The 25,428-nt window shown below is 54.6% G+C and overlaps 1 protein-coding gene across 1 annotated transcript in view; it reads right to left on the bottom strand.

Annotated features, from left to right (window-relative positions):
• Positions 1–25,428, bottom strand: part of ABLIM2 (actin binding LIM protein family member 2) — a 148,411-nt gene that overhangs the window by 109,137 nt on the left and 13,846 nt on the right. Inside the window, exons 5-7 of the mRNA XM_064286332.1 lie at positions 17,089–17,272; positions 9,273–9,388; positions 3,396–3,522 (exon numbers count right to left, since the gene is read on the bottom strand). Coding sequence (XP_064142402.1) covers positions 3,396–3,522; positions 9,273–9,388; positions 17,089–17,272 — 427 coding nt within the window. The remainder of the gene's footprint in view (positions 1–3,395; positions 3,523–9,272; positions 9,389–17,088; positions 17,273–25,428) is intronic.

Here is a 25,428-nt window from a genome sequence, read left to right as displayed (position 1 = left end):
GTTTTAGTGGAGCTTCCAGACTAAAACAGACTAGGAAGAAAGGCCTGACCATCTACTTCAAAAAACCTGTATCTGCAGTGTGCCTGCTTTGTGCCAGGTGCAGTTCAGGGCATTAGGATTAGTGACAAATGAGGTGGTCTCTCTGGGCGCTGGTCCCGAAGGGCTGGGCCATCGGAGGCTGGGCAAGCTCATTTGCAGGGCTGTTGATGGGAGGGTCGGCACAGCGTCTGGCAGGAGCTAAGGTAACAGCAGTTATGCTCATCCTGAGGACGGTACAATAGGTCCCACGGCAGTGCAAATGGGGGAAGGAGGGTTGGAGTGGCACTGAGGTACCGAGGTTCCATGCTCAGTGTGGGGAAGTGCTATGGGCGTGGCTAAGTGAACAGGCTTGTACTTCATCATAGACTGAAATGTGTCCCCCAGAAAGTTACGTGGAAGTCCTGACCCTTGTACTTGTGAACGTGACCTTGTACAGAGATAGGGTTTTTCTTTCGTTCCATTCATGAGATTGTACTAGAGTAGGGTGGGTCCTAAACCTAATCACTTCTGAGTTATAAAAACAGGAGAATAGATACAGAGACACACAGGGGAAGACAGACCCAAGAAAATCCTGGGGCTACCGACAAGTGAGAAACCTCCCTAAAGCTGACCAGATTTGTACCCCCAGCCTCCAAAACTATGAGACAATAAATTCTCGTTCTTTAAATTCTCCTGCTTGTGGCATCTCTGTTATGGTGGCACCAGGAGGCATGCAGAGGCTGGACAGTGAATAAGGAAGACCGAAGAAGAATTGGCGCCTTCGAATTGTGGTGTTGGCGAAGAATATTGAAAATACATGGACTGCCAAAAGAACAAACAAGTTTGTCTTGGAAGAAGTACAGCCAGAATGCTCCTTAGAAGCGAGATGGTGAGACTTTGACCCACGTACTTTGGACGTATTATCAGGAGGGACCAGTCCCTGGAGAAGGACCTCATGCTTGGTAAAGCAGAGGGTCAGCGAAGAAGAGGAAGACCCTTAAAGAGATGGACTGACACAGTGGCTGCAACGATGGGCTCAAGCATAGCAATGATTGTGCGGATGGTGTGGGATTGGACAGTGTTTCGGTCTGTTGTATACAGGGTCACTATGGGTCAGAACCGACTTGACGGCACCTAACTTTTAACAATAACAGGAGGTTGAGACAGACTCAATGCCATGTCCTGGCTGGCTGTGTGACCCTGGGCAAGTCCCTTAACTTCTCTAAGCCTCCGCTTCCCCTTCTATGGAGTGGGGGCTTCTGTAAGCATTACACAAGAGAAGATGTGGCCAGGCCCTGGCACGGCAAGCACTGGCCGAAGGGTGGCTGAGGTCAGAGGTATGCACCCACCACTCCAGTGTGTCTCCCCCCAGCATTGCTGAAGACGCTCTGGGATCACCCAGGTGTGGACAGAAGGTGAGGTTTCTCTCCAGAGTCTGAGTGGGTGTTGCCCTCTTTCCCTCGAATCTCTGACCTCTGCTTGGTCACAGGGACACCACCCACTCAAGGGGAGGCCCTGTGGGGCCAGGCATGCTGGGCTGCAGAGGCTGACGGGGCGCCCCTCTGACCAAGGCCGAGACCCACTCACGGCTCTCAGATGGGTCTTCTCTCAGGGAGGAGGACAGGACAGCACTCAGGACCTAGGGTCTACTTGAAAACCCACTGATCTCAGGGCACACCACTAACAGGGTCCCTGCAGCCAACCCAGGAGGTTCAGGGACACATCTCCATGGCAACACTGTTGCCCTCTCGCTGATGCTGGGATGGTCCTGGAGGCTGCTAGGTAACCCACGGGCAGGGATGGTGTGGGTGAGCTTGCACCTCGGGGCCAGCTTCGCTTTAATGGGCTGGGCACCGTGTCTAAAACACTCTGTCCCTGGGATGCGTCCCCTGACTCGCTCACCCCTCCCTCCCTTACCGCAACGTGGCAGCAGCACCCAGTGGAACGGCCGGGGCTCACCCTTCCCTGCAGTTTGTCCCAGCCTGGCTGTGAGCTCACCTTGGTTTGGGGACTTTGGTTTAAAACGTTTGATTTTGAGATCACTGTAGATTCACATGCAGCCGTAAGAGAGTGGGTACACCTCTCCCCAGAGTCCCCAGCGGTAACCTTGTGAGCTAGAATGTTTATTCAGATTTCCCCAGTTTCACAGGCATTCGTGTGTGTGTGCGTGTGTGTGCATGTGTGAGTCTGCGTGGGTAGGTGCATGTGTGTGCTGTGTGCATGTACATGTGTGTGCTGTGTGCATCTGGGTCTATATACGTGCATTGTGTGTATCTGTGCATGTGTGAATGTGTGTGGGCATGTGTCAGTACATGTGGTTTTGTGTGAACGTGTGTGTCTGTGCACACACGTGCATGTGTGTCTGGTGTATGCATGTGCCTATGTGTGTGTGTGCATCTGTGTCTGTGTTCACGCATATGTATGTAAGCCTGTGTGCGTGTGTGAGTGCGTGTGTGAATGTGTATGGGCATGTATCTCTGTGTGCATGCATCTGTGTGTGCATGCATGTATCACTGCGTGTGGTGCATGGGTGTACACGTCAGTGTGTGGATGTCAGTGCGTGTGGTCTGTATGTGTATGTGTGTGTGAGTGTGTGCCCATGTGCGTGGGTGTGGATGTCAGTGCATGTGGTCTGTATGTGCACATGTGCGTGCATGAGCATGTGTCCATGTGCGTGGGTGTGCACGTCACTGCGTGTGGATGTCAGAGCGTGTGGTCTATATGTGCACGTGCGTGTGTTACATGTTCAGCTCTATGCAGCTCTTTCCCAGGACGTTAACCGACCACTGACGGCCATGGCTCAGCCCCTCAGGCCACCAAGAACCCTCACACCGGCACAGCCAAGCTGCCGAGCACCTCTTAGCCCACTCCATGCACAGACCACCTGCCTTCTTGGTTCACGAGCTCTCCCCACTGGGGCTGCCTGGGGGCGGGGCTGCCTGGGGCAGGGCCAGGGGCATTTTACTGTCAGAAGAGCAGGCGCTGACACCGTTTTCTTTTAAATCAACAAAAAAGGGAACTGGGGTCTCTCTGCAAACTGTGCTGGGAGCAAGGAAGAGTGGGAGGACACAGGCCGGGCCCCCCAGTACCCAGGCCCTGGTGCGGCTCCTCCCCTGGCCAAGGCCAGTCCCAGCCTGCAGGAGGATCACAAAGGCCGAGCCTTCCACCGCCTGGTCAGCGGGGCCACGCTGTCGGGGTGAGTTAACCTCACATACTTGCTGACGTACTCCCTGTCCTCCTACTACTGCCTGGACAAGGAGGGGGGCACACAATGTTGGGGTGACCATACCCACTTACTTGCTAATGTACTCCGTGTCCCCCCCCCATGGCCTGGACAAGGAGCTGGCCTGCAATATTGGGATGCCCCACCCACTTACTTGCTGATGTACTCGGCGCTCAGGAGCTTCCCACAGGCCTTGCATGTAAAACAGCCCAAATGCCAGTGTTTGTCCAGAGCCACCAGGGACTGGCCGTTCCTGATCTCTGAGCCGCAGCCTCCACAGTCTGGAAGAGAGAAGGCACGCTCAGTGCAGGGCCGGGGCCACTGCAGCAGAGGGCAGGGAGCAGATCCAGCATCAGGTGCCCTGGGGGCAAGGCCCTCGTAGGCAGGAGGTGGGGGGTGGGGGAAGGTGGAGGAGGGGGCCTCAGGAAGGGTCCCTGTGGCCTGGAGGCCCCCATCCTCTGTTGGAAGGTAGAACTTTGAAACTAACCGTGTCCCGGTATGCCCACCTAAGAGCCATGTGCCTCGTGAGAGAGGGCTGAGACCCCTCTGCTCCCGTCTACCCAGGATGCCCCTCCAGGAAGTCCTCCTGCCTGCCTGGCTGGGCTCTGTCTTTGGATCTCTGAGCCAGGCCCACACACAAGACACTGGACACACAGCCCAGTCCCTGTAGGCCTGTCTGACAGGGCCGGGGGCCAGCGGGGGTTCCTCCCTCCACAATCCAGCTGGCGCACCACACACTCTCCCCGAAGTGACCTGCAGCTCTGCTCTGCACCCAGCCCGGTCTGGGCCCCGCCCGGCCCCCGTGCCCACCTCAGCCTGGTGGAGATGAGCAGACACGGGGCAGCGCTCAGGCCGGTGGAGCGTCAAGCCTGCGGAAGCCCCTGAGCCACTGATGGCTCTGGGCTGGGCCAAGGCTCCCAGCCAGCGGGGCCCCAGGGAGCCTCTGCCCAGGATGCGAAGGAGGAGGTGGGCTCTGGGGCCACGTCTCCCCACGGCAGATGGGAGGCCCCTGTGAGCCACCCGTGGGCCCTGCAAACGGGGCTCAGCAAACAGTTTGCAAGTGAGCTTCAGTCTCCTCTTTAGCAGAGGCCAGGGTCCGTTTTTTTTTTAAGAAAAACAAATTTAACACCCACAGAAGTGTTGGTCAAGCTCTAGGTTTCCTAAATTCTCACACGCCACTTTGAAAAACGATCCAAGAGCGGACTCACACTCCAGAGTCAGGGGAAGGAGGGAGGCAGGGAAGGTAGAGATGGAGGGAGGAGGACTGGGAAGCAGGTAAGAGGACCCCCCTCTTCTTAAGTTCGGGGCACAGCCCCTCCCTGCTCCCCTCCAGGCCCCGCAGGCCAGGGTGTTCAGCTGGTCCCTGTTCTGGGTTCACCTGGCCTTGCTGACTCTCAGCTCTTGCTCATGTCACAGGTGATCATAGGTACCTTTTGCCAGTTCTACCCCAGGGTTCTGATCTGGTGGCCATTTTGCCCCCACCCCCTGAGACATGTGGTGATGTCTGCAGACAGGTTTCGTTATCACAACTTGGCCAGGGGGCAGAGGCCGGGGTGCCGCTCCACATGTGCACATGGCCCCCTACTGTGGGGATCAGAGAGTGGGTAGGGCCAGGTGGGCCTGCTGGGAGCCCAGGTGGCCCCTGTGTGCACCAGCAGAGTGTGGTGGGTGAGGGACAGGGATAGGCGCTCAGCCCCTCCCCAGGAGTGAAACGGGCACATGTGTTGGGATAATATCGTGCTGGCCTCGGGGAGTTGTGAAGAGGCTTACAGAAGCTCACACAGTACAGGCCCCGGAAATTGGGGCTTTGTCAGTGAACCACGCAGGGAGGGGCTGTACCTGACATAGCCCTGCTCTGCTCTGAGCATCATCGGACTTGTGTGACACCCTGGGGGTGTCCTGACAGCTGCTGGCCTCCCCGCCCCACCTGGTCTTGCACACCCCCAGGGAGGGTCTGTCTCAACTTCTCTGCACCCCAGGATGGGGCGCAGGCCAAGGGAGGGCCCATCTGCCTGTGGTGGACCCGAAGTCCCAGCTGCCCTGTGCCTGTGATTTGTAGGAGGGAATCGGGCCTCCCGCCCAGCCCACCACCCACTCTTCCCTGTAAACTGGGGGTACAGAAGGCGGGCGCCACAGTGAGCAGCCAACGCAGGAAGAGACCAGAGCACCGTGCAGGAGTGAACCCAGCATCACCATGGAAACAGCAAGCATCCTTCCCTGTGGCTCTGGAGCTCAAAGAAGCTCTGTGTGGCTTTGCAAATGGCTGCACGAGGTGTTTGTGACAATCCTGCTGGGAAAGTCTGTCAGCACGGGGGTGTCCCTGAGAGGGTGTGGCTCAGGGTCCCCAGTGTCAGGAGTAGGTCACTGGGAAGGGCTTTCTCTCTTGGGCCAGAGGCTGCTGCCCACCCTGGCCTGGCTCTGTCATCAACAGCCACGGGCGGGCTTGGCCCTATTTCCCCCAGTGACCCTTCTAGAACCTTCCAAGCAATTTCCTGGTTTCCCACAATCCCTGCTCTTCCAGAAGGCGTGGTCATGCAGAAAGCAAGGACTGGGTTAAGCTCAGCTGGGCCACTGACTCACCGTGGGACCTGAGGGTGCCTGGCAGTCATCCTGGGTCTCTGCTGGATTCAGAGGCGGCTGGGTACGAGTCAGACCTCCCACTTCTCCCAAGGTGGGAGCCCAGGACTCTCAGCTCAGGGGAGAGGCGGTTAGCTTAGAACCAAGCCTGGGGTTCACCTTTGAAAATGGGCCAAGCTGGGTCTGAAGGAACCAGACTGGGTATAAACTGGAAGTGACTGAGAAGTAGTGGACCCAGCATGTGACTTCACTATGGAACGAGACGGGGCGGGCCCCCTGGGAGAGAAGTAGCCAGGTCAGGTCCATGCTCCAGCAGGCTGGGCCCCCCATTAAACCAGGGACAGAGACCCACAACTGTACCACAGGTGGGTGTGCGGGGCTGGGGGCAGTGAGGGGGCGTCTGACGGGCCAAGCCGCAACATACCAGGTTGCCATGAGCCCCCGGCCCACCCTGGTGTCTTTTCACGCATCTCTGTCTCCTTCATCCTCACCGCCACACAGCAGGAGGGGGCTTCTCCTATTTCCCAGGCAGCTGTGGACTCAGCTCCTGGGCCAGCAGGGGGTCTGGGCCTCCACTCCCATCACCTGTGCCCTGAGCACATGGGTGCGGTACAGCCTCACACCACAGAACTCAGCACCCCCAAGTCTCTGGGAGCTGAGAACCCCAGCCCCGTCCTTGGCTACAGAACCCCACATCTGCGCATCCCTGGGGTCCCCGGTGTGCCAAGACTGCCCACGCCGCAGCCAGGCCAGGCCCCCAGTGGATGGAGCCACAGAGAACAGGCTCCGGGGCTCCTCAGCTTGGACAGAGCTTCTTTCCTTCCAGCCCTGGTCCAAGCCCCGATCTTTCCCACCTCCAGCTTCCCCTCCATGCCACCCTGCCTGCCCACTGCTTACCCCTGTGCCAGGCCGCACAGACAATGGGTGAGGGGCTCCAGCATGGGTGCTGGGCTCGGAGCTGCCTCAATCGGCACAATATCGGGCTTCTAGGAGGCTCCGGGCCAGCAGCAAGTTCGGGGCTGGGGAGCCAGAGGGGCTCTGGCAGGGGGCCGGAAGGGAGAGCTGGGGGGAGGGGAGCACAGCAGGGCTGTGCTTTAAGGACAGAGGCAAAGACCCCCACCCAGAGTGCCAGTGGGTAGGTCAGGTCGGGAAGGACTGTGGGAAACCCCAGGCATGAAGAGAGGTGCCGGAGCTGGGGTGGGGGTTGGAGGGGGCCCTCTCAGGAGAGGGTGTGGGCGACCCAGCCTGAGTTTCTCCTATTCCTAAGCAACAGGTCCAGCCACCACCATGTGACAGAGCAAAGCTCAGAGCCTCCAGATCCAAGCTTCACTCTTACTTGAACAGCCAGTCACTCTCCACTCCCCCAGGGAAGGGCAGCCCACGCCTTTGATGGAGGCAACCACCTGAAGCTTTCCATCCACTCACAGGAAACGAGCTCCAGCCCCGCCCCCAGGCCCGCATGCTTGCCGGGCCAACTGGACCACTCAGGTTCATCTTCCTAACAGGACTGACCTCAGTCAGCACTTCCTCACTTAATAGCCATCTGTGGCTCTCCATCAGCTCCAGGTGTGGCTTTAGAGGAGCACTGCCCTCAGGTCTCAGCCTCCCCAGCTTCACTCCTGTTCCCTGCCCCTCCTCCCAGCAGCCCTCCTGCCCACTCACACGGGGCTGTGAGCATCTCCACTGGCCCCACCTACTAGAACTCCGTGTGTGGAGTTTCAGAGCACAGGCACCTTCAGAGGCCTGTCTGGTCACAGCAGTGGGGCTCCTGGCGGGAGGGCGGAGTCCAGACAGTTTACAGACCTTGGCTGGAGCCTCAGCCCCACCACCCTGAGCTGGACATGCAGTCCAGACATGCCCACGCCCCTGGGCTCAGGACCCTTCTGCACCTGGAGAAGAAGAAAATTCCTGCCTGCAAGGTTGCTCGGGATGAAAGGAGGCAGGAGACAGGAGTCAGCAGACATTGACACAGGGGCCACAAGCTGGGGAATATGGTTTAGCCTTTTCCAGGCATAGAAATGGGATCACCTGGGTGGAGATGTGTGTGTCTGCTGGAGGGGAGGACTGGGAGGAGGCCAGGAGGGCTTCCTGGAGGAGGTAGGAGGGGAAGTTTCCCTGGTGGTCATGGGGACACTTGTTTTCCCAAAAGGCAAGTTTGCCATTATAAAATGAATTTACATTGGCAGAATGTTTCTGCCAACATTTTAAGAAATCCCAGGTAATGAGTCTAGTTCAGCCTGTTTCCCTTTTTGCTTTTGCTGCCAGGAAGCCTTTGGACAAACCGTGCAAACGAATGCCGCTGCACCTCCTTTTTTTGCTGTAGATCTTGTGGTTGTTCTTTCGGGATTAATTTTAATGGTGCTACTGGGTAGTGTGAACAGTTAACCTGCTTGGCTGTTAACTGAAAGGTTGGAAGTTTCAGCTCACCCAGAGGTGCCTCAAAAGAAAAGCCTGGCAATCTACTTCTGAAAAAGCAGCCACTGAAAACCCTGTGGAGCTCAGTTCTAGCTGCATAATGGGGTCCCCAGGAGTCAGGACTGACTTGGCGGCAGCTGATACTGGTACTATTTTTAAATAAATTCTAAAAAACTCAGCCAGCCCCAGCCCCGTTCGGGTGTCAACTGGAGGGAAGTGTTTGGACGGAGGACTTTCCTTCAGCTGCTGTAAGCTTGCTCCCTGGGGGTGAAGCCACCACTCCATTCCAGAGTGAAACGATGCCATCTCACAACTCCCGAAGGCTGGAGGGGAAGCCCTTCTTTAGAGCCTGTCCACATGCAGACAGCACTTAGGAAACCAACCCTGAGAAAGAGGCTGCCTCTGGAAATCAGTATTAGCCCGGGTCTGTCCCAAGCACGCGGCCCCTGCACTGGTTATGTCACAGCTGCTGGGACTGGGGACCACCGGCACCGCTGCTCCCACCCAGCTCCCGCCTTGCCCCACATCTGCTAACTGGCTCCGTCTGCTGACACCTGGTCTAGCTCCTGGGTGATGCTGCAGGGAAGCCCAGGGCCCCTGCCCCACGGAAGCCACAGGTCACTACTCAGGGCTCTTCTAAGACATCCCTGAAGGGCTATGGGGTACCCTGGAGTTACAGGGTGGACATACATGTGTGTGCTGCCGCATGTGTGTGCTGCCGCATGTGTGTGCTGGAGGCCCAGGAGGAGTCCAGGAAGGCTTCCTGGAGGAGGCAGGTGAGAGCTGGGCCTTAATGTATGTGTGGAAATCGGAGGCAGAAACAGGAGAGGCATGCAGGAGGCGGGGAGGGGGTAGAAGGGAGGGGACAGCCTACGCGAAGGTTTGGCAGCACATGGAGCCCGAGACTTCTGCTCGGGTTCCTTTCCTGCGTAGCCACCGATACTTTTCCTGGATTCAGGCTTTGGGACGGAGTGTGGTCAGCCCTGCCAGGCACTGCCAAGGCCACTGCCCCCCACCACGTTGATCAGTGTCCACTTACTCCGGAGGCCCTGGGACGGGTGGGCGCTGCTGCCCAGCGACGTGGGCAGGGAGCACTTCTGGCACAGGCATTCTTTCCCGTTGAAGGTCACTCGGTCCCCGGGTGGAAACGGCAGCCTGGAACGAGAGGGCAGTACAGCTGGGACCCCCGTCCGGCTCTTCTCTCCAGGGGGAGCCCCACCAAGTGCACTGACGCCCACACCACTGCCTCCTCTTCTCAGGGAGCGGGCACCGCAGGGCGAGGATGGGGGCCTCCCCACCTGGCTGCTGCCACGCTCCTGCTGTGTGATGCTCAGCCTCAGTTTCCTCACCTGCAGCCACGAGCCTCCTCCAACCTTGAGTCAACCCTGCCTCCTCTGACCACCGTGATGCTCTGCCACTTTCCTCCAGGGATAGTGGCAATGTCCCCTGCTTACTGAACACCTGCTGTGCCAGGTCCTAGGATGGATGCCTTACGGCATGCCTCATTTAATAACTTTAGGGCATTTTGTCCAAGTTAGGATTCGCTTCTCCTACAGTGGAGAAAACTGAAGTTCAGAGAAGGTCATTAACTTTTCCAAGGACACACAGCTGATGTGTGTTGGAACCAGATTCAAATCAAGAGCTGGCTGCAAAGTTCCATGATTTACTGTGGTGTGACGGATTGCTTTCGTGTGGTCTTCCTCGCCATGGTCTTGTAACTCCCACCCAGGTGAGTGGGCAGGACTGTGCAGGTAAGGTAATTCTAGCTCTCCAAGGGGATTGGTCAGCTTTGCCATCTGTGGGGCTTGAAATAAGCCACCCCAGAGGCAGGAAAGAAAAGATCAGACCATCACCAAGGAAGAACACCCAGGAGCCCGCATGTCCTTTGGACCTGGGATCCCTGCACTGAGAAGTTCCCGGAACCAGGAGACCGAGTGAGAGCTGTAACACTGAAGGTAGGGACCTGGCAGCAGAGACCCGGCAGCAGGAAACAGTACAGTGGGCTTCCTGGCCCACGGAGAGAGAAAGCTGAGTGCCTCTGGGGAGAGGCTGAGGGCCAGGGAGAGGTGTGCCTGCAAGCACAGCTGGGAAGAGGCTGTCCTGATGGAAGAACTGTATCCTGAGTGTTCCTGATCCTGGATTGTAGCCTGTTACTTCACTAATGAACCCCATAATCGTGAGTATGGTCTGTGAGTTGTGTGGAGCCATTGCAATGAACCATTCAACCCAGGAGAGAAGCGGATAGTGCCGTGGGAGGGATGGTTGGTGTCAGGGTGGGTAATTGGCAGAGAGAGAAGGCATGTCTGACCTCCATCTCACAGGAATCAGCCTGGGGCTGTTGGTCTTGATTCTCCTTTCCCCTTGTCAAGTTGCAGGTCAGACACTGCCCCCATGCCATTTTTACATTTACCTACTTGGATATTTAAGGAGGCAGAAAGGCCTGGCAATCTACTTCTGAAAAATCAGCTCTTGAAAATCGTATGGAGCACAATTCTATGTTGACGTGTGAGGTTGTCACGAGTCAGAATCAACTCCCAGGGCAAGCGGTGCTGGTCATTAAGAGTGATTCCAAGACGCTGAACAACCAAATCCTGTCTTTACTTAAAATTTTGCATTTTCAACTGGACTAAACCAAAAGCAAAGGAGTTTCCTGAATAAACTGAATGCTTTGAAGGCCAGCGTAGCAGGGGCAGGGGTCTGGGGACCATGGTGTCAGGGGACATCTAAGTTAATTGGCATAATAAAATCTATTAAGAAAACATTCTGCATCCCACTTTGAAGAGTGGTGTCTGGGGTCTTAAACGCTAGCAAGCAGCCATCTAAGATGCATCATTTGGTCTCAATCCACCTGGAGCAAAGGAGAATGAAGAACACCAAGGACACAAGGTGATTACGAGCCCAAGAGACAGAAAGGGTCACATGAACCAGCGACTACATCATCCTGAGACCAGAAGAACTAGATGGTGCCCGGCCACAACCGATGACTGCCCTGACAGGGTGCACAACAGAGAACCCCTGAGGGAGCAGGAGAGCAATGGGATGCAGACCCCAAATTCTCATAAAAAGACCAGACTTAATAGCCTGACTGAGACTGGAAGGAGCCTGGTGGTCATGGCCCCCAGTCCTCCTGTTGGCCCAGGATGGGACCCATTCCCGAGGCCAACTCTTCAGACATGGATTGGACTGGACAATGGGTTGGAGAGGGATGCTGGTGAGGAGTGAGCTTCTTGGATCAGGTGGACGCTTGAGACTATGTTGGCATCTCCTGCCTGGAGGGTAGGTGAGAGGATAGAGGGGGTTAGAAGCTGGTGAAATGGACACGAAAAGAGAGAGTGGAGGGAGGGAGCGGGCTGTCTCATTAGGGGGAGAGTAATTGGGAGTGTGTAGCAAGGTGTATATAAGTTTTTATGTGAGAGACTGACTTGATTTATAAACTTTCACTTAAAGCACAATAAAAATTATTTTAAAACTTTGCATTTTGTTCATCATGAATTTTTTGCACTAATTTTGATTTTTTAAAGAATTGCTTTAAAATGTGATTTATCTTGATTACTGAGTTTTCTGGCACTCCTTAAATTCTGCACCCTCATTGCCCCGGTCACGGTACAATGTAAGGGCTATTTATCACTCTGAGGCTGCCTAGACCAGGCTGGATGGGAGGCAGCACAGAGCCAGCCCACCTACCTGCCAGCCCTAAGACCTTTTCCTTGGCCAGCTGATAGGTGGCTAAGCTGCCTGGTGAGCTAAGCCCAAGCCACTTGCTGACAGTGGCGGGAAGCATGGTCATTGCCCGTCCCCATCACCTGGTGCTACTGAGCTCTTGGCTCCCGACAGCCACTGAGCCTCTTTCCTTCCTGAGCTCACCCCGGCCAGAGGACCTGGAGCTTTGTGGAGAATTATCCGGACTGGGACATGACTGTTCCCTGTGGCTTAAATACCTTCACTGACTCCCCTCTGCCCTCTTTGGGCTGCGCAATGCTTGGCACATACCAAGCACTAGTAGATAATTGTTAAGTGAATGAACAAACAAAAGTACAAGTGAAGGACTGAAGTTCCAGCATGTGTGGCCCCTCTTCCTTGCCCCTGGGAGGCCTAGCTCAGGCTGCTCTCTCCTGCCTGGGCTATTGCCTGGTCATACCAGCTCCAGTCCAGCTCCTGATCAGCAGACACAGAGAGTTCGTGAAGCACAGGCTGCTATGCCTTCCCCTGATAAAACCCTGCCGTAGCCCCCACTTTTGGGTGCTGGCATTCAAGGGTCCTTGGTTAATTCAGCAGGTGTGTGGTTGGTCCCCCATCTGTGCTAATTTCTGCTTTTGGAGGTCAGGGACAAGTGAACCCCATACCCATTAGCAGTCTTGCCTTCATTTTTTAAAATAATTTTTGCTGGGTGTAGAATTCTTGTTTGACAGTTTTCTTTCAGCGTTTAAAAGTTGTTCTACTGTCTTTGGCTTGCATAAAAAAAGAAAAATTGGCTTGCATAGTTCCTGATAAAAAGTCTGTAGTCATTCTTTCATTCCTATGTACATAATGTGTTTTATTTCTCTTGCTTCTTTCAAGATTTTCTTTTTTATCACTGGCTTTAAGCAGTTTTATTATGATGGACTTGGTAGATTTCACTGTGCTTATACTGCTTAGGGTTCACTGAGTTTGCTGAAATTGGGGGTTTGTAGTTTTCATTTTTAAATTTGGGAAAATTTCAGCCATTATTTCCTCAAATATTTTTCAGTCCTCTTCCCCATCCCCTTTATGGGTTGGTATCTATCTGTCTGTCAATCAACTATCTCACACCACAAATTGCCGAGGCTCTTTGTTTCTTTTTTCTCACTATTTTTTTTTATGCTTCAGTTTGAATGGTTTCTATTGTTATCTGTTTAAGTTCTCTGATCTTCTGCAGTACCTAATCTCCTGCTAATTCCTTCTAGTGAAGTTTTCATCTCAAGAATGGTATATGTAATCTCTAGAAGTTTCATCTGGTTTCTTTTATATGTTCCATATCTCTCCTACTTATGTTTATGTTCTCCTTTAAATACTTAAACATATTTACAACAGAGTTCTGGTGGGGTAGTGGTTAAGAGCTTGGCTGCTAACCAAAAAGTTGACAGTTTGAATCCACCAGCTGCTCCTTGGAAACCCTATGGGACAGTTCTACTCTGTCCTATAGGGTTGCTATGAGTCAGAATCAACTTGATGGCAAACTGCTAACACCTTCTAGTGAAGTTTTCATCTCAAGCATGGTATATGTAATCTCTAGAAGTTCTGTCTGGTTTCTTGTATGTGTTCCATATCTCTCCTGCTTATGTTTCTGTTCTCCTTTAAATACTTAAATATATTTACAACGGCTATTTTATTTTAAGGTAACTGTCATCCAATTTCACCATTGCTGTCATTCCTGGGTCTATTTCTATTCACTGATTTTTCTTCTGGATATGAGTGATATTATGCAGCTTCTCCTCATGACTAGTAATTTTTTTATCGGACATTGGACATTGTAAATTTTATGTTGATGAATGCTGGATTTTCTTATCTTCCTTTAAAGAGTGTTGGACTTTGCTTTGGCCAGCAACCTATTTATGGATCAGCATAATCTTTTTGAGGCTTGTTTTTATATTTGGTTAAAGCAGATCTGTAGTATCTTTCACTCTAGGGCTAGTCTAGTCCTGCTAATAAGGCATGATCATTTTGGGGCTCTACTGCATTCCTGAAGGAGCCTTGGTGGTGTAACGGTTATGTGTTTGGCTTAACCAGAATGTCAGCACTTTGAACCCACCAGCCACTTCACAGTAGAGAGATGAGGCAGTTTGCTTCTGTCAAGATTGTTGTCGTCAGGTGCTGTGTGAAATTCCCTCGGTCTAGGTGGCTCAGTATCTAGTCAAAGATATCCCTGTGCAGGTTTCTGGAGCTATTTCTCTGCATAAGTCAGTTGCCATCGAGTCAATCCCAACACATGGCAAGCCATGTGTGTCAGAGTAGGACTGTGCTCCAGGATTTTCGATGGCTAGTTTTCCAGAATTAGATCATCAAGCCTTTCTCCCAAGGCACCTCTGGGTGGACTCAAACCACCAACCTTTCAGTTAGAGCACGTGAACCGTTTCCACCACCCAGGGCCTCTGTAACTCTCTGCATAGCTCTCTTTTCTGATACTCTGCCTTACAAATTCCAGCTGTCTCTGCCTCTCTGCTCATTGTCTCCTCAACTCAGTGAGAATACCGTTCTACACGGTACTCACTCCCTGTCTATGGTCCAGAAGTTGTCTTCAGGCAGCAAGCTGAGGCACCATGAACTCGTTTCATTTGCTCCCTTCTCTCAATACTGAGCTGCCTGTGGTCCCATGTCTGAAAGCAGTTGTTTCGTACATTTTGCTGTTTTCTAGTTGCTTATGGTGGCCAGATGGGCCCAGTCCCGGTCACTCCAGCATGACCAGAGGCTGTCTGTCTGCCATTGTCTTTTAAATAGCAGAGTATCCAGAGGTGCTCTTTCGACCATCTGTGATGATGTCAACCCTCATCTCTAAGCTGCACACACAGAAATCTAACATTCACATAATCCTCGGGAGCCCTGTGGCCCGGGCCATTCAGCACGTTCCAGCAGCACACAGTGACTCACTCATCAGCGGTGTCTTTTGTCATCGTTGCTTCCTCCCCTAGCATCCCCATGACAATCCGTTTCTGCCTGTACACATGCTATAACCACAGAGAGCTGCTTTGGAAACAACACTGAAAACATCCCCTTTAACCTGGGTGTGGCAGGACAGGGAGAACAGAGCACAAATAAACTCTGTGTGTGTGTTTAACATTCTGTTCTCTAGAAATGGAACTTCCCCTTGGGAAGAAAGCGTCTGGGGCTGTGGAGAGAGGGAGGCAGGGAGGGAGGACGTCCACTGGGGAAGAATGCCTGCTGATTTCCCTGCTAAGATCCCAGAGGCACAGGGCAGAGGGGAACCACGCTGGTCATGTCGCCACGGGTGAGGGTCACACATGGTCTGTGCCAGGCCCTGGGATGGGAGAGGAGTCAGACAGCTCCTGCCCTCATGGAGTTCCCCATGAAGTGGTACCCAGAAAGGGACGGAGGATAAGGTTGGGTCTGAGGAGGGTCGGGGGAAAGCTGTTCTCCAGGGTGGGAAGAGAGCTGGAAGAAGGTCTCTGATTACACCACAATGAATCTAGATGCTGAGCCCCCCACTCCCACCCCGTGGGTCTCGGCTGACGCAGCCCCGAGTCAGCAGTGCCAGTCCTGGGCTGGGCACTCATTGCTGTTGTTGTTAGGTGCCGTCAAGCTGATTCTGGCTCATAGCGACCCTGTGTACAACAGAACGAAACACTGCCCAGTCCCGCACCATCTCACAGTCATTGCTATGCTTGAGCCCACTGTTGCAGCCGCTGTGTCAATCCATCCCATTGAGGGTCTCCCTCTTTTTCACTGACCCTCTATCAAGCTGGGCACGTGTAGGAGGTTGAATGAATGAATGAGTGAGTGAGCAAATGAATGAACTGGAGCAGACTGCAAGGATCCTTTCAGCCAGGCTAAGGAGCTTGGATTTCCTCTTGGAGGCCATGGGGGCCACGTAGAAGATGTCAGAGGTCAGAGGTCAGAGGGGAGGCAGAGGCAGGTGTTCAGCATGGAAGCTGAGGCAAGGGTCCCATCCCAGCAGGTGCTTTGTGAGGCTCAAGTGAGGGAGCAGCTGGGTGGACGGAGAGGAGGGGTGGTTTGGAAGTCACTGAGGAGGCAGAGGGGCAGGGTGTGAGGATGGACAGGATGTCAGGGGTGAGGAGGGAGGAACCTTGAAGATGCCCACACTTGGATCTCATGTGGCTGGAGAGGGGGTGGTGGCACCTCCCACAGTTCAGGGGGCGGGGTGTGAGAGCGGGACTGCCAGGACCATGGAGGAGCAGCAGAGTGAGGAGAGCAGCCCTGTGCTGAGGACGAGGAGGCAGTGGGAAGGAGGCCGCATGGTGGCAGCACCAGAACCTACGGAGTGGTGAGCAGAAAGTGACCGGGAAGAGGCCGTGGGAAGTTAGGGATGGGGGTGACCTAAGCAAGTGCATGCAGGAGGTGGGGGAGGGAGGCAGTGGACCAAGGCCAGGAGATGGCCCAGGAGACTTATGGGGTATTTCGGGCTCGGCGGAGGGGCTGAGGAGGTGGTGAGACAGAAGGTGAGGATGGAGAGGGACAGCTGGGGACCCACTGGGGAATGGACAGAACCCCCCAGCGTTCTCGTTAACTTCCACCTCGGCCTCCAGCCGGCTGTGTGACCTGGACAGGCTGTGGGGCCCCCTGAGTTGGCCCCTGAAATATGGCCGAGGGCACAGCTGTCCCCAGTGCTGAGCTGCCCAGTGAGAGCCTGGCCATGGTAGGGGGCTCAGGCATGACAAAGAGAAGCTGCTGTAATAAACAGGGTGAGGGACCCAGAGCCCAGCTGGGACAGAAGGAAAAGCCCCTCACTTAGGGGGTTACATGGGAGCATCCGAGGGCAGTTCCCAGGATTGGGACCAGACAGGCCTCTATGTCCTCCAGGAAATAAGTGGCTCCCACAGACGCTCCCCTGCCGACAAGGAGGCAGGGTGCAGGGGCCTTCAGGGGAGGAGCTATAGGGGTGACTGGTATGCAGGCACTCAGGGTCCACCAGCCATCTCCCAGCTGAGCCCCACCTCCCCTCCCCAGCCCTTGCTGACCCAAGGAGGAAGGGAAAAAGGAAGGAAGGGAGGGAAGTAGGGAAGGAAGAAGGAAGGAGGGAGAAAAGCAGGGAAGGAGGGAAGCAGGGAGGGAGGAAACAGGATGGGGGAGGGAGGGAGGCAAGGAAGAAAGGCAAGAAGGAAGAGAAGAAGGAGGAGGTTGGGGAGCAGGGACCTCCGACTCACCGGCACACGGCGCACACGAAGCAGTCGGGGTGGTAGGTCCTGCCCAGCGCTGACACCACCTCGCCCTCGATGAACTGGTCGCAGCGGAAGCAGCGGGTGCCATAGAGCCTCTGGTAGTCCTGCGTGCAGATGTACTCACCTTGGCGCACAAAGAACCCGCCCTCAGCCAGGTCACAGCCGCACTCTGGGGACAGCACAGAGGCCAAGGCTGCGTGAGCATGGGGGCACCACAGGCCTCTAACTTTCCCCACAGCCCCGGGTGGACCCCTCCATGCGTACACCCCCACCAGACACAGGCCTCACGGCCTCGGCCTCAGTACAAACTCAGGGTAGCGGGCACCCCTGATCCCAGGAGACCAGGCTCCAGGCGCAGACTTGGACCTGGGGCTCCAGGAACCAGCCAAGGGCCCTAAACTACCATCTCCTGGGCCCAGTTTTGTCTACAGTCTTGTGAGAAATCTGAGGTCCTGAGAGGTGAATTAACTGGGAACTGGAGGAGGAGGGACCCCAGGTGAAAGCCTACCTCCACATGCCCAGGGACCTGACCTCAGCCCAGGTGCCAAGCCCGTTAACTGCTTCCCCAGGCCCCCAGCAGCCCCTGGCCTAGGCTCCAAGCTCCTCACCCCAACCCCCAGGCCCCCGGCAGTGCTAGGCCCTGTCCCCACAGAGGACACAAGCCCTGCCCTACTGGACCCACATGGCCTGGGTGGTGCGAACGTCCCCTCTGTAGCGAAGCCCATACCCCTGTCACCCACAGGTGTCCTAGTCAGCCCTCTTGCTCAGGGGGATCTTGCCCCGGGAGGCCCAGAGACTCACCCCTCTTTCCTGGCCTCCCTCCCATCCACCAGAAAGGCTCGTATTGTTCTGAGCCCCAAAGACCGCTGGCCTCATGGGCCCTCCTCAGCTCCTGGGCTACAGGACATCAGTGCCTGTGAGACAGGCAGGAGATAGGGCTGGCTGCATTAAATAGCCTCTGACCCAGTATTCTTGGAATCTAAACCTACATGCAGACCACCGTAAAACTCTTGCTGCTGGCACCAGAGAACTGCTTGTAATTAAGAAACTAGGGCTTAGGCAAGATAAGGGGCCATATTTCCTATCCCTACACGTTTGACCAGCTATAAATTACTGATAACTCTCCTGAGTTGTTTTTCAGGTCCCCCACCAGGTGCTCTGAACCATCTGGTTCTATCCTCCCACACCCTGCCAGGCAGCCCCCAGTACAGCCGGGCTCAGGGCCAAGCAGCAACTGGATGTAGGGCCCCCAGCCAGGGTCCTGCCCTTAAGGCTGTTCCAGAGGTGGGAGGGAGCAAGAGGCCCAAGGCCAGGAGGACTGGAGCCCCTTGTTCCCAGTGGGCCCCAAGTTGCAGCCCCCCACCATGGCCTTGGCCTCTCCCCCAGGCAAACCACTGAAGGCCATTGTTAGGGATTGAATTGTATCCCCCCAAATGAGTTGAACTCTGAGCCCCTGCACCTACGCATATGACCCTATTTGGAAATAGGGATTTCCTGAGTTATGTTAATAAGGTCATACCAAGTAGGGTGGGTCCTAAACCTTATCCCTTAAATACCTGTCCTATAAGGCCACCTGCTGGTGGTATGTTTGTTATGTTAATGAGGTCATACCAAGTAGGGTGGGTCCTAAACCTTATCCCTTAAATGCCTGTCCTTTAAAGCCACCTGCTGGTGGTATGTTTGTTATGCAGCCCAAGGAGACCGAAAGCCATCCCTGAGGTGCCCCCATCTGCCCTGGCCATTCAAGGCTGAAGACCGGGGTGGGAGGGCCTGCCCTATCCTCCCTCTGCCCCAAGGGAGCAAGGGCCTCACAGGACAAGGAGCCAGGGCCTGGGCTGCCCCAGGAGGCCACCCAGGTGAGCTGGCAAATTCCAGCAGCTCAGAATGGCCCCTCCACTGTTGGCCTCTCTGGGGCTCCTCTCCCTGTCAGAGCTATCTGGTGAGCCTCTCCCACCTGGCTCAGCCACGCCTTGGTGCCCCTGCTGCCCCCTCCCTCTAGAAGTCTGTTCTCTTCTTTGTCTTCCAAGCGGTGCCAGAAAGGTGGCTCCTCTCCCAGACTCCCAGGCTGAGCCAGGCCTCCTAAGTGCTCCGTAGCCCAGGGGTTCTGTGCCCCATCTGATCACGGGGTCTGTCTTTTCCACCAGGGGGTGTATTGTGGGGTAGAAACCAAGCCTTGCCCCTGTAGTGCCCCCATGGCAAGTGGAATGTGCACTTTGTGACTGACTGAGTCCCCTGCAGAGGTGGAAGTCCAGCTCGGGTTGTTGCCGAGTCACATGCTCTTCCCCTTTCCATGGCTCTCTAGCCGCCCCCCACCGCCCACCCCTAGGAGCACATGAGAGCCACGTACACTTTTAGAGGGAGAACCCCTCCTTGCTGGACTCAGGAGGAAGCCGGCAGCCCCAGCCCCAGTGGGGAGCCACAGCCCAGCAGACCCCAAGCCAGCATTTTGAAAAACCACGAAGCCCTTGCACCTTTTAAAATTGACATCTAAAAGTTTTTATCACAGTGTTCACTGACTGCAAACACTGTAAATATTAGAGTCTTGAAATGTAACATTGTCCTTGTAAGTGTATTCAACGGAATGCAAACGCCTATGAGACCGCCACAGCAGTTCATAGAAGGCAAGACCAGCTCTTTGCAACAAGCAAAAAATTTTACATCTTTCCCTTTTACGACTTGAAATCATATTTCCGTTCTACTTCCTCCACAGAACCGTATACAAACGTAGAGCATTTTACAGACTAGAAGTCTCTCATTGATCACTCTATCATGTTCTCTGGAGCCCTGGCGGCACAGTGGTTAAGAGCTTGGCTGCTAACCAGAAGGAGAGCAGTTTGAATCCACCAGCCGCTCCTTGGAAACCCTATGAGGCAGTTCTACTCTGTCCTACAGGGTTGCTATGAGTTGGAAACAACTCTATGGCAACAGGTCTCACGTTCTCTGTAACAAAAATGCAAATACACGTTGAAATTGATTTATGAAGGATTCCTGGGACCACGATGTCTGAATATTTGATAAACTGTTCTAGAGTAGGGTGATCATTAAATTTTTAGCACGAAGCTATGAAAACAACACATCTATTACACTTTTTGATAAATAATTATTAAACGTTCCAAGTAAAATTTTTGCAATGCAGACATGGACAGTGGAGTTGGGGACATTCCCGGCCTCTGATCAGAGGAGCCCCAAGTTTTGAACTGCACTTTTGCTTGGTGCCCCGGGAGTGCTGGGAGCCAGGGCAGATGGGGAATTTGGGTAAGGGGGGACAGGTCTTGGACAGATCCACTCCTGTGTAAGTTTGGAATCTGGAAGCTGAATCTCCAAGAGTGTCGGGGTACCCCAGGGATACGGTCCACTCGGTGCTGTGCCCTCCAGGGGAGCTGCTGGTGGCACAAAGGGGAAGCCGCCTACCCGGGCCCCTCTGGGACTAGGGAAGCCTCGTCCCAGAGAACACGGTTGAGAGGAGCAGGGGGCAGGCAGGTGGCCTCTACTGCAGTGCCCATCACCCACCCTCACCCTCCTACCCGTGACCTCAGGGCTCCGAGCAGCCCCGCAAGTGGATACTCACACAGCTCAGCCCCCTGCCCAGGCGAGGTGGGCAGGCCTGGCCCAGAGGGTCAAATCGCTGTGTGCTGGTTGCAACCACCAGATCCCTGGGACTCCTCCTTCGAGCAGGAGTGAGCTCTGCAGACAAGGGAAAGGAACAGCTGGGCAGCCAAGAGCCCAGATGTCGAGGCCGCTTGGGTGGGAGTCCAGCTCCACCTACCTGCCTCGCTGTGTGCCCCTGGGCAAGTGCCTTAACCTCTCTGTGCCTCCGCTTCCTTGCCTGGAACATAGGACCTATTTCAGTGATATAAACAGCGGCATCCTGGGCATTCTTGGAGCTAGTACTGGGTAAGGCCTGAGTCACTCCCTTTCCTGCACCCCCTCCCCATTACTCATGCCCGAGACGCTGGAATCCAGCACCGAGCTGGCTCTGAATTCTCTGAATTCTCACTCAACACCCCATCCGAGAATGAAAATCCTCGTTTAAATTAATTTTGTACCTTGAGTCAGACAAAGCAAATTTATCCTGACTTGGGAAGAATAGGCTGTTTGGGGCTCGACTTAGGAGAGTGGGTGTACTTTATCTCAACACTGCTCTGTAGCCAGGCCAGGCCGAGTGAGGAGACAGCATGTGGGCTCGGGTCCTGGCTAGCGCTCTGGCCCCCGAAAAGACACGACGGCACTGACTGTCCTCGAAAGAGAGGGAGGCGGCTGCGGGGCTGGGGCCCCACTGCGACAGGGAGAGGGGTTTCAGTAGTTTCCTAGCTGTTCACTAGAAAAATCCTGACCCTACAGGACAGGGTAGAACTGTCCCATAGGGTTTCCAAGGAGCGGCTGGTGGGTTCAAACTGCCCATGTTTTGGTCGGCAGCCCAGCTCTTAACCACCGTGCCAGCAGGGCTCCATCCACCAGAAAGCTCATGGAAATAACTTTCCAGCCACAGCCTACCCCTCGGGCCATCACTGGCCGGCACCCATTTCCTCTGTTCTCTCTGCTGCTGGTCAGAGTGTGCCACAGTCATGGCAGACCTCCGTCTCCCGAATGTAAAAATCTAAAACCAAACCCATTGCCATCGGGTCAGTTCCAACTCAGAGCAATCCTGTAGGCAGAGAACTGCCCCAGCGGGTTTCCAAGGCTGTGATCTTTACGGAAGCCTTTATGCCACATCCTTCTCCGGCGGACGGGCTGGTGGGTTTGAGCCACTGACCTTTCGGTTCATGGCCAAGCACCTTAACTGCTGCACCACCAGAGCTACTTAAAAAGTTCAAATGGACCAACAATTTTAAAAATGCCAATGAAAAGAATATATTGTTATTATGCTGTATTTTGCAGTGGTGGTTCGGCGGTAGGACTCTCACCTTCCATTCGGGCCAATGTGCAGCCACCACCCGTCGTCAGTGGAGGCTGCGTGTTGCCGTGATGCTGAGCAGGTTTCAGCGGAGCTTCCAAACTAAGACAGAGTAGGAAGAAAGGCCTGGCCATCTCCTTCCAAAAATCAGCCAGTGAAAACCCTGTGGATCGCAATGATCCCATTGTGCATGGGGTCGCCATGAGTTGGGGGCCAACTCAATGGTAGTTAAGGACAACAACAAACGGGAGGTAGAGCTGGCCTGGGCAGGGCACCCCGCACCCATCTCTCAGGGTGTTTGGTAGGGTCATTTACTGATAGTCCAGAGGGGTGGGAGGAATGGTGGAAAGAGTGAGGGGCAACACTTTCTGGAGACCACTTGGCACAGACTCTATGGAACATTAAAGTGCTCTGACCGTTTGACCCAGCCATCCCTATTCTGGGAACCCACCCCAAGGAAAGGGCAGGAACAGGGACAGAGTGGAGATGCTGCTGCGTCTCCAGTGGCATGGCTACAATGTAACGCACCAAATCAACCCGGGCCTTGGAGTCAGGCAGCCTGGGTTCTAAGTCTGGCTTTGCCCCTTACTTGCTCTATGACCTTGGGCAAGTAACTGAACATTTGTGAACCTCAGGATTTGATTCTATGTTGTCGTTGTCGTTAGGGGCCATTGAGTCAGCTCTGACTCACAGTGACCCTGGGTACAACAGAACGAAACACTGCCCGGTCCTGCGCCATCCTCGCGATTGTCGTTAAAGCGCGAGCCCGTTGTTGCAGCCACTGTGTCAGTCCATCTCACTGAGGGTCTTCCACTCTTCGGCCACCCTCTACTTCTTCTGATTCTATGAAACAGGGTTTACAAATACCAGTCTCCCACGGCTGCCACAGAAATAAATGAGACGAGCTTCGAAAACTGCTTTGCTCGGGGCCTGGCTGGGTGTGGCGTCAACATCCCGCCGCGGTGGAGGGGTCGAGGGGCTGGCTGTGGTCCAGGCATCCCAGGGGATGCGGGCAGACGTTGAAACCGGTGTTGAAAAATTTACAGGATGGGGAAGTGCTATGTGGTCGTTTTAAGTAAGCAAATCAGGGTACAAAATTATGTGTACTGCCTGCTTTCAAGTTAAAAAAAGTCTTAGACCAAGGAAAAGATTAGAAAGATACATTCCAAGTCAGTAGTGACCGCACGGGTTAGACCAGCTGTGTTTCCAGCCCCTTCTCTGTATGTTGCTGTACTGCTGGGCGGGAGGAAGCGGTGTTTCCAGCCCCTTCTCTGTACATTGCTGTACTGCTGGGTGTTTCCAGCCCCTTCTCTGTACATTGCTGTACTGCTGGGTGGGAGGAAGCGGTGTTTCCAGCCCCTTCTCTGTATGTTGCTGTACTGCTGGGCGGGAGGAGGGGAGCCCAATTCACATTAAAGCACAAACCAAAGCCAGACACCCCGCCTATCTGTGCACCTCAGCCTGGAGCAGCGAGGTCCCCGCGTGACCGCTCACTCAGACTCCCGGTTTGTAAATGACAGCAGCAGGTGTCCACCTAAGACTCCTTCCTGCTGTGACTTTTTGTTTTTCTGCCATGTGATCCTGCCACCCCCGTGTGCCCTGCAACCCCCCAGACCAGGCAAGGACAGTATGTGCCTGGGGAGGCCGTGGCCGGAGCTGGGATGGGGCACACCTGTCCCAACAGTCCTCTGAATCTGGAAGTCCTTGGCCGGTTTCTTGTAAATGCCTGGGAACATTCTGGAAGATAAGTGGGTAGGCTTTCTGCCAGTCACTGTCATCCACTTGGCTCGCCTGGGCAGCTCAGTGTGGCTGTTTATTAATACAGCTATTAATAGCCTGGAGCCTTGGTGGCACAGTGGTTAAGAACTTGGCTGTTAATCAAAAGGTCAGCAATTTGAATCCACCAGCCACTCCTTGGAAACTCAGTGAGGGAGTTCTACTCTGTCCTACAGGGTCACTATAAGTCGGAATTGACTCAGCGGCAGCGGGTTTGTTATTAACAGTATCAGTAATACCCCGCAGGTGGATGTTACCTGGCTACCTGTGGTCCTTCATCTGCGGCCCACACTTCGACCCCATGCTGCAGTTTTCTTGGCCCTTGCTCAGTTCCACGCTGACCCCTCCACCACCGCCCTTTCCCCTTTCTCTGCCCGTCCTCCACCTTACTCACTCACTCCAGTCACACAGCTCCCCTGTTGGTCCCTGAGCACGCCAGGCTCCTTCCTGGCTTTGGGCTCTTTCCCCTGGCTGGAATGTTCTTTCCAAAGATACCTGCAAGACCAACTCCCTCCCCTTCTCCTAGTCTTCACCCAAAGGTCACCTTCTCCATGAGGCCCACTCTGATTACCTGTAGTGGGTTTAATTGTAACCCCCCCAAAACTGTATCTTCTGTTTTGACTTTTTTGTTTTTGTTTATTTTTGCATCCAAAGACACCCTCAATGATTCATGTTGCTGTTAGCTGCCGTCCAGTCGGCTCCAACTCATGGCGACCCCTCGTACGACAGAACAAAATGGTGCCCAGTCCTGCACCACCTTCATGATCGTTGCTAAGCTCAAGTTCATTGTTATGGCCACTAAGTATTTTGAGTGCCTTCCAGCTCAGCTGGCTCATCTTCCAGCGCTATATCGACGATGATCTGTTGCAATCCACGGGGTTTCATCAGCTGATTTTTGGAAGCAGGTCACCAGCTCTTTCTTCCTAGTCTGTCTGAGTCCGCAAGCTCTGCTGGAACCTGTCCACCATGGGTGACCCTGCTGTTGTTTGAAATACTGGTGGCAGAGCTTCCAGGCTCATAGCAACACGCAAGGTACCACAGTGGAACAAACGGACACACGGGGTGGTGACTCAGAGACTCGGTCTTTTCATGAGCGCGGGGATAAGAGTCCAATCCAAGACTATGAAATCCTCAGGCTCACACAGATGCAGGCTTTCTCAGAGCTTGGGAGAAGACTTGGCTGGTCCTCATCACTTCTCAGTGGGAGAGGCAGAGCTGCTGCCCACCGAGGGCCAGTTCCCTGTGGCGTCCCCAGGGCCGACCCAGTGCCTGGCACAGGGCGAGAGGGGCTTGGAACAGGGCCTCGTGCCTACAGACTCACACCCTCACCAGCACTACTGTTAATACTGGACTCAGCAGCCCTGGTCACTGTGAGTCCCAGGTGGGACGGCAGCTGCCCTGTCCCATCTTAGCCACTCACCCACCAGCGAGGAAGGGGTGACAGCTGTTGCCACTGAGTTCTCAGGGGACTGCAGCTCAGAGGACACAGTGACCTGCCCGGGGTGGCACTCGGAGGAGGGGGACCTCGGCAGTGCCCACCCCACAGCCCTTCTGTGGGTCACACAAGGTGACAGGCTGGATTGGCTAAGCCCGATGCACTTTATGGCTCTCCACAGCCTGGGCTTACAGAAATCCTTTTAAATAAAGTGCACTCT

This window comes from Loxodonta africana, chromosome 5, assembly GCF_030014295.1.
Source record: "Loxodonta africana isolate mLoxAfr1 chromosome 5, mLoxAfr1.hap2, whole genome shotgun sequence".
Classification (NCBI taxonomy): domain Eukaryota; kingdom Metazoa; phylum Chordata; class Mammalia; order Proboscidea; family Elephantidae; genus Loxodonta; species Loxodonta africana.
This window is presented reverse-complemented; position numbering and strand designations above follow the sequence as displayed.